The sequence below is a fragment of the Manis javanica genome, chromosome 10 (assembly GCF_040802235.1).
Source record: "Manis javanica isolate MJ-LG chromosome 10, MJ_LKY, whole genome shotgun sequence".
Taxonomy (NCBI): domain Eukaryota; kingdom Metazoa; phylum Chordata; class Mammalia; order Pholidota; family Manidae; genus Manis; species Manis javanica.
Window position 1 is genome coordinate 34,465,737 of NC_133165.1, and position 15,323 is coordinate 34,481,059.

At 52.6% G+C, this 15,323-nt stretch overlaps 1 protein-coding gene across 2 annotated transcripts; it reads left to right on the plus strand.

Annotated features, from left to right (window-relative positions):
* Nucleotides 1–51: 51 nt before the first annotated feature.
* ORAI2 (ORAI calcium release-activated calcium modulator 2) lies at nucleotides 52–15,277 on the plus strand. 2 transcript variants are annotated; one of them, XM_017640439.3, is made up of 3 exons: nucleotides 52–206; nucleotides 4,139–4,376; nucleotides 10,490–15,277. In XM_017640439.3, exons 2-3 carry the CDS (start codon nucleotides 4,152–4,154, stop codon nucleotides 11,027–11,029), a joined length of 765 nt encoding a protein of 254 aa, XP_017495928.3. In that variant the 5' UTR covers nucleotides 52–206; nucleotides 4,139–4,151; the 3' UTR covers nucleotides 11,030–15,277. The 2 variants fall into 2 exon arrangements, with proteins under 2 accessions (XP_017495928.3, XP_036854515.2); XM_036998620.2 differs by lacking the exon at nucleotides 52–206 and having other exon boundaries at nucleotides 4,239–4,376; nucleotides 10,417–15,277.
* Nucleotides 15,278–15,323: the final 46 nt, after the last annotated feature.

Consider the following 15,323-nt stretch of genomic DNA (forward strand, 5'->3'; position numbering starts at 1 on the left):
CCGTTGCTATGGTAGTGTCTGCGGGCAGGCGGGGGCGGGGCAACCGGCGGGGGCGGGACCGTGGGGACCCCGCGGGACTGGCGGAAGGCCGCAGGGGGCTGGTGCTCCTCCGCCAGGCCCCGGGGCCGCACGGCCGCACTGCCGCACGGCCACGCCAGCGCCGCCTGCAGGGAGCCGGGGCCGGGCCCGGCCGGCAGGGCAATTCGGTGAGTGCTCTCCGCGGGGGGTCTGGCGGGGGTGGGGGTGACCGGAATCGCGGCGGGAGACTAAAGGGGAGGAGACGGGCTTTCTCTGGAGCAGTCTTGGGGTGGGACGCTGCGGCGTTGCGGGGCGGCCGGATGACCCCAACCTCGCGGGATCCCCCTGGCGGGGTGCAGCACCGAGAGGACCGGGAGGCGTGGGCGTGGGCCGATTCCAGATACTGCGGCCGCTGGGGGCTTCCCTAGGCAAGAGACAGTGATGCCGGTGGACACCTCCGGGAGACTGCTGTGCCGGCCACGGGCGGAGGCCCCGCGCCTGCATGACAAAGAATCAGAAACAGACGTTTCTGCGTTGGCACTCGCGCCCTAGATATTTAAAGGAAGTTGAGACAGGCAAACCCCAAAACGTACCCCCTGGAAATATTTCAAACAAGCCTGTCGAGGAGATTAGAGAAGAGTCCCCGTTATTCTAAAGATCTCTCTTCTGTGACTGCACCTTATACAAAAACAAAAAAGCTCCACAAGGTTCATCCAGGAGAACATCCTTTGGAGCCTCTGCCACCTGATAGAAATGTTGGGCTTCATCTTGCCCTACCCTACCCCCTGCTGGGGCAGTGGAGTGTGAGGACCAGACGCTGCCCCTCCCGTTGGCAGGGGGAGGAGGCCTGGCACAACGGGCGCTGGGCCAGGAGGGTTAGGATTGATCTGAATACGGCAGGGCTGCTCCCTCTGCAGGAAGTGGCTTCTGTCAGCACCCAGGGGCCTGCCTCAAGACTGGGGCACCAAGCAGCAGACAGCCCTTCCTTCCCACCCCTTGCCACTCTGAGTGCATCTGCAGGGCTGAGATTGCCTGGCCACAGCCTGGTGGTCACTGTCAGACCTCGCTGCCCCTGAGGCTCCCATCTCCCATCTTCACTCTCAAATGGAGCCCAGCCCACATGCACTGGTGGCCCCTGGGGTCCCCTAGTCTTCACCCCTTACATGCCATCACCCCTTTGGAGGCCAGCAGACGCCCTGCCCAGCCAGCCATCTCAGTGGGCATGCTGACCCAGGTCGCCCCAGGCACCACATGCTCCCTGCATCCTGCCTTCTACCCATGTCTTCCTGACCCCTTCTGCAGCCCACCTTCCTGCCACGGCTCCCCACCATGCTGACAGCATCTCGTCTTTGAGGGAGGGTCCCTCTTTGCCAGTGCTGTCTTAACCACTTATGTCCTTGTCTCCTATCCTTGCTCCCCAGCAGGGACCTTCTCCCTGCCCAGGGCTGAGGCACTAAGCCCCTCTGCCCCCTTGACCCTCACATCTCCACCACTACAGCAGCAGGCTCACCCCCTTATCTCACTCCCCCATAGGATCCTCACCTCTTTCATCTTTGATGCCCAAGTACCAAATGCAGTCTTACCTTAGGGCCTAGGAAGCATCCATTGGATGCAGGGTGGAGAATGGGGAGACTGGTACCCCAGGGGCAAAGGCTGTGCCTTTCACCCCTCCACTGGCTGTGCACTATCTCCATCACATCTGGAGGCTCACCTCTGTTATGTAAGGAAGAAAAGAGAAAAAGTGCATTTCCAAATGATGCTGTTGGAAATTATCTGGAGCTAACCAGTGGATTGGTTAGTGAGCAACATTTCTCAGAATTCTCCCCAAGGGAAGGGATGGTTCAGTGATTGAAGTGCTTGAAAGCAGATTGCTAGCTGCAGACAGAGGAGGGTAACAGGGCAGTGGCCAAGGCTCCCAAGTGGGCATTCCAGAAATGTCCTGGTAACGGGACAGCCCCTGGCAGAAATAGAAGAACACAGAACTGTTTCCCAGGGTCCTTTGGTCAGTAAAAGAGTGCCTCCAGTACCTGGCAGAGAACAAAGAGGAAAGCACCCCAAAAGAACTCTTCCACACATCAGGACCTTCCCATGGAACCCTATTAGAGAATGGCGTGGATAGATTGGGTCTGAGGCATTTCCTCAACCTCTGACCCTAGTAAACACCCCCTACCACCACTCCCCTAGCCTTGCTCTCTGGGACCTAGAATCACTGATGTGTTTGTAGTAGCCTTAAGTAGGCTCTTCCTGGTGCCTTTGTGGGCCTGAACGTACAAGTTAGTAGTATCTGATGCCAAGTGAGCTGCAAGGTGCCTGTGCCCTTGAAACCTGCCCTGCAGATTAATTAGAGCTGATCCTGGCTTGCTGGTGCATGAGCCAGCCCTCTGAGCCACATGAGACCTCCAGTCCCCTATTCGAATTAGTGGAGATTTGGGCTTAAATTTGAAAATCTGTACAGATTAGTCCTTCTGATCTTCGTTCAGTGTTACTGTCAAACCAGAAGTCTACCTGGGATGACTCTAGGGGTCTCTAGTCTCCATTTCTCTGTAAAGGGTGCTCATGTCAGTGGGTGGATTTAGTTTTTCATTTTGCTAAAGGTTTCCATCACAGCCTGGATGTGGTTTCATTTTAGTTACATAAACCAAGTATTTTTTAGGATGAACTGGGCTGATTAAAATTTAAATTGGATTTGAGGAACCAGTGGTTGCTCAGAAAGTTTGTTTCATGTTTGGCACCTGGACATTGAAAAGCAGTTTTGAGTTTTCAGATTGTCTTCCACACCAATTCCTTTCAAGTTCCTGAACCAGATTCCTGTGCACATGGGGCAGTGGGGGCAGGAGAAGGGAGGGGGGATTCCACACACCACACACCACACCAAGCAATTCTCAAACACCAGTAGCGTGTCCAAGAACTCAATTCTGACACTATCTGCCTGGAGACAGTACCAGATTCCTCAGGTTAAGGGCTCCATCCCACAAGACTGCCCTCTACCCCTACTCCAGAGGCCACTCACAAGCCAGTTACCTGTGCTTTTGACTAACCTACAGATTGGAGGTTCCAAGGACCTCCCCTTAGGTTCGATTAATTTGCAAGAGTGGCTCATAGAACACAGGCAAACACTTAGGTTTACCAATTTAATAAAGGATATAAGTTAATAGCCAGATGAAGAGATACACAGGGCAAGGTCCCATATAAAGGAACTTCTATCCTCATGGAACTCGGGGCCTGGCTTGGTGGCAGGTGGAAGTGTTCTGGTGTTCTGGTTCCCCAAGCATGGAAACTCTTCAACAGAGAAGCAGGATGCAAAAAGGGGACAGTTCCTCTAGTGGGTGTTCGAGAGGGCTTCGTTGCATAGTCATGATAGACTAAATCATTGGCCATTTGCTGATTTAAAACTTCAGGCCCCTTTAGGCATGGACCAGAAGTCTCTCATTAACATGACAAGACACCCATTTCACCTTGAAGCTTCTGAAGTGTTTTCAGGACCTGTAGATGAAGACCAGATACACCTGGGAAATGTGTATTTGGTCATCTGAACAACCAAATATGTATTTCTTATAACTCATATCGCACTGGCCCATTTTCTTGCTTAAGAGGCCTGTAGGATGGGGACGTCCCCATCTGAAGATGGATGAGGTCAGAAAGGTCAGGTGTGGTGCTCAGGATCACACAGTAGGGTCAAATCCAAGCTTGATAACTTTAAGTCCTGGGACCTTTCTAAATGCTACAGCTCCCTATTCCCTGAACATAGGTACAAATCAGGGGATTCCTTAGCTGCTTTTGGTGAACCTTGGAATTCTAGTCACCCATGAGCCACACGGGATTGGAGCCTTTCTGACCTCCAGTGGGAGGCCAGCTTTGCAGAAGAACAAGGTTGGATACTGTAGTGTTTCCTGGAAATGCACTCCTGGCCCTCCTTACCTGGCGGATGGTCCCCACGATCCTGTGTGGAGACTGCCACAGAGACCAGGACCCCACACTCACCCTTCCCCTGGACCCCATAGTTCTGCTGTACTGTGTATACAGGAGGCCTGGAAGAAGGTTAACTAGGCTTGGATTTTTGGCGTTTCCAGGCCCTGGGAACCCTCTGGGATGCCTGAGTGTGTCTCTCTCCTGCCCACAGTGTGGCTCCCACCATGAGCGCAGAGCTCAATGTGCCTGTGGACCCCTCCACTCCCGCCTGCTCTGAGCCTGGCTACAAGGGCATGGATTACCGGGACTGGGTCCGCCGCAGCTACCTGGAACTAGTCACCTCCAACCACCATTCTGTGCAAGCCCTCTCCTGGAGGAAGCTCTACCTGAGCAGGGCCAAGCTAAAGGCATCCAGCCGCACCTCTGCCCTCCTTTCCGGCTTCGCCATGGTGAGTGTGAACACACGGTGAGCAACGCAGCCTGCAGAATGGGCTTTTGCTACTAGAGATCCTGTGACGCGTCATGGAGCAAAACACTCCCTCTGGACCTCACTGGCGGTCAGGATGGACCATTAGGAAGTGTCCCCATGCCCCAGCTCCTCCAAGGGGACAGATCTGTCAACTGGAGGGGTTGCCGGGGGATCCAGGAGAGTCCCCAAACCCCAGAATGTGCAGAAAGCCCCGCTCTCAGGTTCACATGAAGTATTTGTCTGGCAGGGAGGTTGGGGGGTTTGGGGTGGTAAACAAAATAGCTTCAGTGTACAGGCCTTCCCAGACAACAGTACCCACATCTGCCCTATCTTGGGCACCACCCAAGAGTTTAGAAATCTGAAGGACTTGAACAGAAACTATGGGATGGATTGCAATTTTGCTCAGTTTAGTCCAGCTGGGAATGCAGGTGTTCCCTGAATGTGGCCTTCAGGTTGACAAAGCAGAGCCTCTGGCCTGCCTCCTGGCTGTGGCTTTCCTCCTGAGTCATCCCCCAGGACAAGAGTTGGTTTTAGGCAGAACCACATGCCTGGAGAAAGGGCACCTGGCCTGTTGGCTCCAAAGCTGCAGACCCACATCCCTTCAGGAAATTGTCCCAGAGGGTGAGGATGTTGGGATTCAGAGTAAGAACACAGATGCTTCCACCCCTTTCTCTGTTCTATGCTCAGAGCTCCTATTGGGCTGAAAGCAACTGTAGGTAAAAACAGTTGTTTGTATGTGACCCAGAACCTCAGTTGTCAAATTGGTAGTACAGAAAACAAAAAGCTGTTGGCACAAACCCCTATGGCCACGCCTGGGACATGGGCCTATTCAGTCATCAGGATGGCCATCCTTGGGAAATGAGACACCCACGCAGTCTGCGTAACATCATACAGGGTAGGGCAGATGTCACCAAACTTTGAGAGGTAAATCTGGGTTTAGGGTCTGTAGTTTAAAGCAAAGGCTTATATAGGTATTGTACTTTATTTTTTTTAACATGACAGAAGAGTACAATCACAATGCACAACTTTGGCACAGCTATTTTCTTCCTGTGGTTTCCATCCCGTTAGAAAGAATATTTTCTCAGGCTTAATTTTAAGGAATATGTGTGAGAAGTTTAAACATCACTATTAAAATTAGAGCTTGTTTTATAGTTATAAAACAGAAGAATTATACTATTGTATTATATTTGTCTGCCCGATACTTTTTTTTTTTAAACTTTGGAAAAAACAAACTCTGAGCAGTATTGCCTCACCTGATGCAGTAAGATGATTTCCTTTTGGTGTGGGGCCCAGGGCCCAGAAATCGCTTCCTGTCTGCAGCTGTCTTTTTAGTCCCTGGCCTTCCAAACATTTGGATTTGCAAACTTAGGGAAGCTTCACTGTTTTTCCAGCCAGCAAACTGCTTGCCCAAGTTGAAGGCTGTGAAATCCCTCATTTAAAATTTGAAAACAAACCCTGTGAATAAAGTTATAAAACAGAGAATTCTGAAGAAGCAGTTTGAGACTTCCTGGCAGACCTTAGGGGTATGGTCTTAGAATGAGAATAGTGACCAGAGACCTGGCTGGGACCCCTGGGGACCTGGCCCCTGGACTGCTGTCATCCTTAGCTTGGCAGTGGCAATCCCACTTCGCAAGAATAATTCATTTCTTCAGCATTTGGAGTATCTTCTTTGCGCCAGAGAGTGCCCTTAGCAGTCTGGGGTTCATTTCAGAAGCCACGCAGGGCCCTTGCCTTCTTCCAGAAGGTCTGTACTTCCAGAGGGAAAATCCCAGGGCAAAATACCTTTGAAACCGAAATCAATCAAAGGGAGAAATAAAGTGGGGGAAATGCGTTTATTGCTAACAAGCAGTCGTCCACTTCTGCTTGTCGGTGTCTCTCACAACCCAGCTATAGAAAAAGGGACCCCACTCAACCTCTCCAGCTCAGATATGTCCTTGCTCACCCTTGTAATTATCTATTGATATGGAGATGGACTACTTCTCTCCACCCCTTGAAAATACCTACTGATATGGAGATGCACTAAGGCCAGGCGAGAGATTCTGGAAATGTTGCAGTTTTACTTACAGCTTATTATATTATAGATGATATTTTTCATGCTGAACCCCTGTAACACCTGCTGGAGCTCTGCATATCTCACCTCACAATCTACTTGCTCCCCATCTTCCGCAATGGCCCCTGTGCAAGAAAACTGGAGCACTGTAACTAGACTAATAACATACAATAACATACAGTAACAACAGCAATAAAATCATGATAATCTTCAAGCTGGAGGATTCAGTTAAGTTCAAAGTCCTATTCAGGTTAAGTCCACAGCTCACCCATTCCACAGGCAGGCAGCAGCTGAACAGGCAGGGAGTTCAGAGCAGTCATCACTCCGCAGCTGCAGCCAGGGGGTGGGCCCAGGCCACAGGGACTGTAGGAGAAAATAACCTTAAGGGCAACAAGATACATGTTTTAATGACATCAGCACAGGCAATTCTTGTCCATCAGGTAGGATGCATGCAAAAGAGTGGTCCTATGACTGGACAGTGGCAGGAATGGTATCTCGTCCTGGTCTAGTATACCAGACTTTCACCCCCCTCCCTGTGCGAGTTACAGATGGGTCAGTAGATAGGGCTATGGGGGGTACATGCCTGGCCATAAGAGGCTTTTACCTCCCAGACGTTTTGGGTACACTACCACGATCTTTGGGGGCCACTCTGATGTTACCCCAGGAATACACAGGAGGCCAGCTTCTAGGCCTTTTCCCCAAGGTGCCAGAAGGGCCAGCCATCGCTGGTCCATGTGTTGAAATGTCCAGGGCCGCGTCCACTCAACAGTGTCTCCAGGCTTTAATGCAGCTGGGGCTGGCAGCAGGATGTTGCTCTGCTGGCCATATCCTGGCTTCAGTAACTTCTTTTCAGGGCTCTGGGGGTCCATATTATAGATGATACTTTTCATGCTGAACTCCTGTAACACCTGCTGGAGCTCTGCATGTTTTTCCAGCTAGTGGGTGAGTATGGTAAATCACCCTGATAAGTCAAACTCCTCTGATGGCTACTGTCAGCCAATCCAGAAGCACCTGATTCCCTGAGGTATGACAGGCACTTTGCAACCACCGCCAGAGGGAAGGGTGAGTCATAAGGGAAGCTGTTCTACCCATTTCAGAACCCAACATAACAATGTTTTCCACACCCATATCCCAGAGATGCAAAAGCCAGGTAGAGGTTCCAACAGCTTCTGCCAAAACCAGTTGCTCATGTTCACCAGCTCATCCTGGGTATAGGGGCGGAGCATGGAGTGCTCCACAACCTGGGGAGGGGCTGACTCCTCCCCCTGAGGAGCCTGTGGTTGTTGCATTTTTATTTTCTTAATTACAACCAGGTGGGCCTTTAATGCAGGGGAAGCTGGTGCCTTGGGCGGTGGGCTCAGCAACAGATTATCCCTCGGCCCCACCCCCTCATCCTCTCCCAACATCTCCTCTACCATCTCCAGGGCTGAAGGTACCACTCTTTCCTCCCCCTCCCCCATGGCCTTCTGCAATGTGGATTCTCCTGCTGCCTCCTCCCTCTCTGCTAACCTATCTTCCAGGAGTGCAACCTGTCTTCTCAATAACTGTCTCTTTCTTAAGGGCCTCCCATAGGTCATTGCCCAGCTCCTCCAAACAATGCTGAAGTGTATCTCTCACCTGCCAAAGTCTCTCTGTCCTCAATAGCCCTTTCCACTATCTCGAGAAGAAGATATCCCACAATCCCAGCTGCTACATGGCCACTCAGGGCCTCTAAGCAGTCATCTGTCTCACGGAGGGCTAATGAGGGCAGCCCACCCAAGGTGCACCCATGTAGACAGATTTTGGGTTCAGAGATCCTGCCAACTATGCCAGATGTAACTCTGGGGAAAAATCCCAGGGCAAAATACCTATGAAACTGAAATCAGTCCAAGGGAGAAATAAAGTGGGAGAAATCCCTTTATTGCTTATGAGCAGTCCTCCACTTCTGCCCACCCATGTCTCTCATGAGACCAGGCTGCAAAAAGGGACTCCACCCAACTTTTCCTGCCCAGATATGCCTTCACTCACCCTTGTAATTGCCTGTTGATATGGAGATGGACTACTTCTCTCCACCCCTTGGAAACAGGTATCAATATGGAGATGCACTAAGGCCAGGCAAGAGATTCTGGAAATGTTGCAATTTTACCCAAAAGGTCCCTCTCAGGAGGCTGCCGCAGCCTACATAACAGCAAAAACTGGGAAGTAATGGAGACAGCATGGAGCCAGACCACGGGTGGGAAAGCAGCAGCGTGCCCACTTAATTAAATTAATATACCACTGGTAGATAGTTATTCAGCTTGGAGCAGCTTGGGAGACAGACGGAACAAATACAGATAATCAGGCAGTATTTCTGCCATGGAAACCATAGCCCAATAAGGGCAGGACAGGGAAAATGAAAACAGGTGGTTTGCTAGGTGGGGTCCCCTCTTTATATGGTGAATTCCCTAATTAGAATGGCAAAGCTGTTCCTTTAGCCAGCAACAAGCACTAATGCCTAACCTCCAGCTTATTTATTCATGTTTATACTTACCCTAACACAGAACCAGTGCTCCAAGGCCCCCTATAAAATCTGGGCATAAACACACTGAGAAATGGCCCTTTGGCCTTTCTTCTCTTGAGGCAGAACGAAACTGCTTCTCTTGTATGCCTTTTAATCATCTTTGTTTCTTATCTCTGTGGCTTACAAACATCCTTCTGTTGGGCCATATCCTTTATAATAACAAGAGCCCAGGCCCTGGGGCTGAGAAGAGACCACTGGTCACCACATGTCTGAAGTGTACTGTCCTTTTGAAACAATCATCACATCTGAGTTTGTTAGCTGTGGTCCATTAGAACTTCCATATCTTCTTATCTACCAGTGTTCCATCTTCACTGAGGGGATGAGGTTCTTAGTCTAAGAGGCAGTAGTTGCTAGTGAAATCTTTCTTGTAAGTTTTTAAAATCAGGGATGGCTCAGATCTAGCCATCAGATGACTTCTCTGCTTCCCTTCCTCAGCTGGTCTGGTTTCTTACCTTTGGGTGCCTGGGAGAAGGCCCCTTGGGCAGCGCCGGGGTCCTTGCTGGCCTGGACTAAGTCCTCCACTGGGGAGGTCCACGGTGCTGGGGTGTTCTGAGTGTCCTGACTCTGACCTGGGGCAAGTGTGGCAGGGGCAGTGCCTAGTCTATAAAGCCCCTTAGGGCTTGTGAGAGCAGGTCTCTGATTACACAGCTGTAGACCTTCACTGCTACAATGATAAGTGGCAGATTATGGTTCCCTCTGTGGGTCTTTTTTCCCTTTCATTTAAAAATAATTTTTATTTTATCAAAGTTAATATGTGCACAAAATTTAAATCTGAAGTACTGTGGAAAGGCTTATAACAGACCCAGCAGTGTCTCGCTCCCCATTCCCCAGGGGCAGCCCCGTGCAGCTACTTCCATCTCCCCTTTTCTAAATACCTTTTGGTTTCCTGATTGATCCATTTCCACATCCTGCTACTGGTGGATGATTGGGCTCTTTGCCCAGCCCAGCCACTCCCACGGCTTCCCCTCCCTACCTGTCCTCATCTACATCACCATTCCTGGCCTTTAGAGGTGTGGGCTTCTCCCTCTGGCTTTTGGTCTCGGCTGAGGTGCACCCTGCTGGCTGCCTGAGGTGGGTGTGCAGCTGTAAGTCTAGGGACAAGCAAGAGCCTCCGTTTTTACTTTATTTATCTTTTGAAAAGTCAGTTTTTTGTTGTTAGAACAGCAATTGCACTGCAGCCTGGCTCAGATACCAGCAGCAAAGCCACATGTTCCCAGGGAAGTGTTGCCTCTGCCCTGGGCTGATGTTTGGTACCCCAGGTATTCTCCATGCTCTGTCTGGAAAGGCACCAGAGGGTGATTCTTCCCCCTGCCTCTTTAATCTCCCCTGTATTTTTAGATGTTTCTTTAGTGAGATCTTCTGTAGCCAATCAGAAAAAAAGGAAAGGTTGAAATATTTGAATGGTGAGGAGGGTGCCCTCTGCTCTGCTAGGGGCTCGACGAGGGGCACATCCCACATCCGAGATATGGGTGCCCTGGCCAAGCCACGCTGCTCTGCCCTGCAGGTGGCCATGGTGGAGGTGCAGCTGGAGACCCAGTACCAGTACCCGCGGCCGCTGCTCATCGCCTTCAGTGCCTGCACCACGGTGCTGGTGGCCGTGCATCTCTTCGCCCTCCTCATCAGCACGTGCATCCTGCCCAATGTGGAGGCCGTGAGCAACATCCACAATCTCAACTCCATTAGTGAGTCACCGCACGAGCGCATGCACCCCTACATTGAGCTTGCCTGGGGCTTCTCCACCGTGCTGGGTATCCTGCTCTTCCTGGCCGAGGTGGTCCTACTCTGCTGGATCAAGTTCCTGCCTGTGGATGCGCGCCACCAGCCTGGCTCCCCTCCTGGCTCCGGCGGCCACACAGGCTGGCAGGCCGCCCTGGTGTCCACCATCATCATGGTGCCCGTGGGCCTCATCTTTGTGGTCTTCACCATCCACTTCTACCGCTCGCTTGTGCGCCACAAAACAGAGCGGCACAACCGCGAGATCGAGGAGCTGCACAAGCTCAAGGTGCAGCTGGATGGGCATGAGCGGAGCCTGCAGGCCGTGTGAGGGCGGTCGTGGAGGCCCACTCCTGCTGGGAGCTGCACTGGGTCACCTGCATCCGGGGAATTTCATAAGTGCAGATTACCAATGAGGCTGCCTAGACACTGCCAGAAAGTTCAGGACCAAAGTCTTACCCTGTCTTCATGCTGTAATACCTGGATCATTTTCCCTCAGAAGATGGAAATCTTTAGTTAAAGGAGAGACTGTTGCTAAGACCTTGGGACACAGAGAGGCTGTGTCCTTGGCCCTGGGGACTTCCTGCAGCAGCACCCAGTCACAGGTGATCTCAGAGATGTGGCTGAGCGGCCAGCAGGTGCAGGGAGCTGGTGGAAGCAGGGACAGTCAGGGCCCGGCCAGGAGTTCAGAGAAGGGACCGCCCTGTGACACCTGAGGTGGGGTTTTCGGTGGCCAGGTGGCACATCTGATGGTGCTACCCTCTGATTAGATGGGGCACAGGGTTACTGCTCCCCTGCCTGGAGGGAATAGGGCAGCCTGGTGTCAGACTTGTAACCTGAGACTTCAAGGGTGCAGCCTGGAGGGTCAGGAGGCACATCTGTGGGCATCCTGTGAGACATGTCCTCTTAAGGTTTTTAACTGGGGGGTACTCCTGGGCGCACGGGGCTCTCAAATTCTGTCTTCCCAGCCAATCTAGAGCCCTAGCCACACTGACCCAGTGAAGCCACCAGCATGGGGAAAGGGCCCTCAGTCAACAGGCCTCCATCTCTTGGCCGCAGAATGCATTGCCTCTGAGCCTGAGTCAGCTGCTCCTCCAGGCTGTGGCCACAAAAGGCCAGTGACACTTGCTCAAGCGGCAGAACCTGCTCATCTGCCTGCTGCCTGTAGTCCTAGGCTGGCAGGCCCAGCCTGGGGACGTCCTCTCCAGACAAGGCCATTGGCCTGGCCTGGGCTGTGGGAGGTGGTGCCAGGGGCCAGCCCTGGACACGTGCAGCCTTAGCTCGTAGTGATGTGGGACAGCTGCAGTGCAGGCAAGACTCCCATCATGCCCCAGCCTCTCATGGGCCCAGCTCACACGTATACACAGCCGCACACAGTGTGGGCTCTGATGTTCTTACTAAGGGCATCTGGTGGACTTGTGGCTGTGTTCTTGGGCACACATGCTACAGTTCAGCTAATGTGTGCACATGCTGCCCCTGAGCTGCTTCTAAAAACCAGGACACCTTTTCTTGTTTTCATAAACTGTTGTTGGACTTCACATCTGATGGCATTTGTGCGGAAAGCTTACTATCTCTTTGGGGTCTGGCTCCTGTGCCAATAAATCGTGGCTGACCTGGCTGAGGTTTCTGGGAATGTGTCATACTGTTGAGAACGTAAACCTTAACACAGAACTCTGAAATGCCTAGGAGCCCTCTGGGAGCCATGCTGAGAATCACCAGGGTTAGTCCTGATGTTTATGGGGAGCCTAGACATCGTGTCCCACAGGGCCTGAGAAGAGCCTGGCGTCTTCCAAAGGGTGTGTCCCCTGCATCTTCTGCACACATCTGTCAGGACTTGCTTGCTGTCTAGCACACATCTGCTCTTTCCTGGAGCCTTGCTGAAAAGGCCTGTCTGGATTAATACGTTTGCTTTACAGAAGAAAGTCGGCGTCTCTTTAGGACAGCCACTCTGTCCCAGCAGGGACAAGACAGGCTGGCTCCTCCCACAGCTGGGAGTGGACAACAGGCCCCAATTCTAGCCTGAGCATTTGAGAGGGGCCATGCTGGGCCCACTTACCTGGGCCATCTTGTGCCCCTGCCTCAGGTATGCCACTTGGGCCAAGCTCCTGATTAGAAAGCATGGTCCCAGTGCCAGCCAGGGACCAGCTGTTATATCTGGCCCACAGGCAAAGTTTTTGGCTTGGCCACATCAGGGTCAGACACTAGGGCATCAATGACAGTGCCACATGGATAGCAAAGATACCATGCACCGCATTTTTAACACTGATTAGAATTATGTAACTCCTTGTTCTCTTCATCCAGAGTGATCTCTGAGCTCCAGCCTTTCTAGTTCCCAGAGGTGTGAGGCAAACAGTTTCTGTGGGAACAGAGATAACCGTGGGCCTCAGCACTGATGGTCAGGAGGTAACACAGGAAATCGAGGATTAGTGCTATTTGGAGCCTCAGAAACACTCAACAGGGCAGCTTAGAGGAACATTAAAGGCTAGAAACTCAGTTCCTGGAGATTTAACCTGATTGTGAAGGGTGTTCTTAGTGGCCTGTCCATGGCAGAAGGCACCCAGGCAGCCCCAGAGCCCATGTGGACTTGCCCTCTTTTCCTTTGAGCTGAGCCTTCCTGGTGCTCCTAAAAAAGTGCCCACAGATATGTTGAGACCCTTCCCAAGGGGAACACAATCTGTTTAGTACCTGACCAGAGTTCTCAAAACTCAGGTATTTCTGTTTGAGAAACCATGAGGGCAGAATGTAGTTTGGCGTCTCCTAGAAAGGTCTGTTGAGGCTAAAGCCACGTAAGCCTGAGCGGATGAAAGCTCATCTGCAGTCATTGTGCTGGTTCATTCGTTATGCACGACACGATCATGTGTGGTGCCCGTCACCCCTGTTCCGTGTGTGGAGTTTTAAAACAATTGCCCTGGATTGCACTGAATAAACAAGAACAGGTAAGAAACCCTTTTCCTGCAGCTAGAGGGACACTGCGAGGTCTACTTCTTCCCCGATGTCCACTGCATCCTGGATGAGAGATCACTTCTCCAAAGCCCCTCCTGCCTCCTCCTAGTTGCTGGTCACTGGCCAGTGTCTTAATAGGCTTCCCAGGTGAGGGGGGTGGACTTCCCTGAAATGGACAGTGGGGACCCTGGGACTCATACACCGAGGGGCTCCCTCCAAGCAGGGCCCCGAGTGAACAGTGCCTCCGCTTGCTGCTTGCCTTCCCAAGCCAGGCTCTTCCCTTCCAGGAACGCAGCAAGGGGCAGCCCTACACGTGGATGAGTCCAGCCCCATCCAGACAGGGTAGGCTTAGAAGCCCTACACCCTCTTAAGAGGGGAGGCACTGAAACTCATGCTCCGTGGGGCTTTCTCAACCCCCAGGTACCTGTGGCTCCTGGGTCAGGCCAGGGGCCAGAGCTCTCCTGCAGCCTGGTGACACTCACGAAGAAGCTCCCAGATGTTTTGTAAGTCACCCCCCAAGGTAGAGGCCCCATCCTGGGAGTTTGTCACTTTTTTTAACTTTCAACCCAGAGGCTCCTAGGAATCAGATGTATAAAGCAGTTCTGCCAATTTGGGGGGCCAGACTACCTCTGCAACCAAGGAGGACTACCCAGGCCCCAGGGGCCTGTTCAGTCCAGAACCCTGGGCCAGCGAGCACATGCCATAAGCCATTTCCCCAGGAGGCCCGGCATGCCTGCCACAGCCGCGCCTACTTGCCACCCAGCCAACCTGTTGAGAGAAGACTGTTGACTTGGATGGCTCTGCAGTGTTGAAAGGCAGGGTCCTGGGAGCCCTGTGTGGGGCCCAGCAGGGCAAGGTGGGCTGGACTAAGCCATGCTAGCCCCATCTAGAACCTGATGGACCCTCTTTCCAGCCCCTGATGTCTGCAAGCCCCCATGGGTTATTGAGGACATGGTACAGATAGGTTCTATGGTCATCTGGGCAAGAATAACCCAGAAGATGACCCCTGGACTGAGCTCAGCCCCTCCCACCCCCTTAGGACTAGCCTGGGCCTCCCTGACAGTGCTTCCCAAATGTGTGTTTCCCATTGAGCCCTTTGTTGGCACTGCATCTTGTGGGCCCCACCCCAGAGCGGGCTGCTCGAAGGCGCAGTCAGGCAGAGGCTGCCACAGCTGCCAGGGAGCAGACCACCGGGTCGGCACACCCGCTTGACTACTCAGATGAGCGAGATGGGCCGTGTCTCCAGCCAGGCTTGCACCTGAATGCCGACTGAGAGGTCTCCGAGGGCCTGTGTGGGGGTCACGATCTTGGGAAAAAGCCATCCTCCACCCTCTTGCTCGGCCAAGCTGACCAAGGGAGCCCACCCCCATCCCAGGCAGCTGGGCTGACTCATGTACTAGAAACCCCAGCAGCCTCTCTGTGGGTCTCCACAGGGTTCTCCAGACCAATGCTGCCTCACAGGTATACACAGTGGTCAGGGCTCTCCCTGCCACCAACTCTCAGAAGGTACCCGAGTGACTGTGAAGATTTCTGGGCTGTGATGGGGCCCTGGACCCTGACTTTGGCTCTGAGCATGAGGCCAGTGAGCCAAGTGTACCTGTCTTCTCAGCAGCAGGCAAAGGCTGGCCACACGGGCCCAGGGCACACTGCCGCCCCCTCAGCTTCCACAGCCTGCAGCTCAC

Excerpts from the sequence above, each read along its gene's own strand:
- ORAI2 (XM_017640439.3), top strand. The coding sequence starts at position 4,152 with ATGAGCGCAGAGCTCAATGTGCCTGTGGACCCCTCCACTCCCGCCTGC. Across the intron at positions 4,377-10,489 it reads TCCTTTCCGGCTTCGCCATG|GTGGCCATGGTGGAGGTGCA; the intron begins GTGAGTGTGAAC and ends TCTGCCCTGCAG.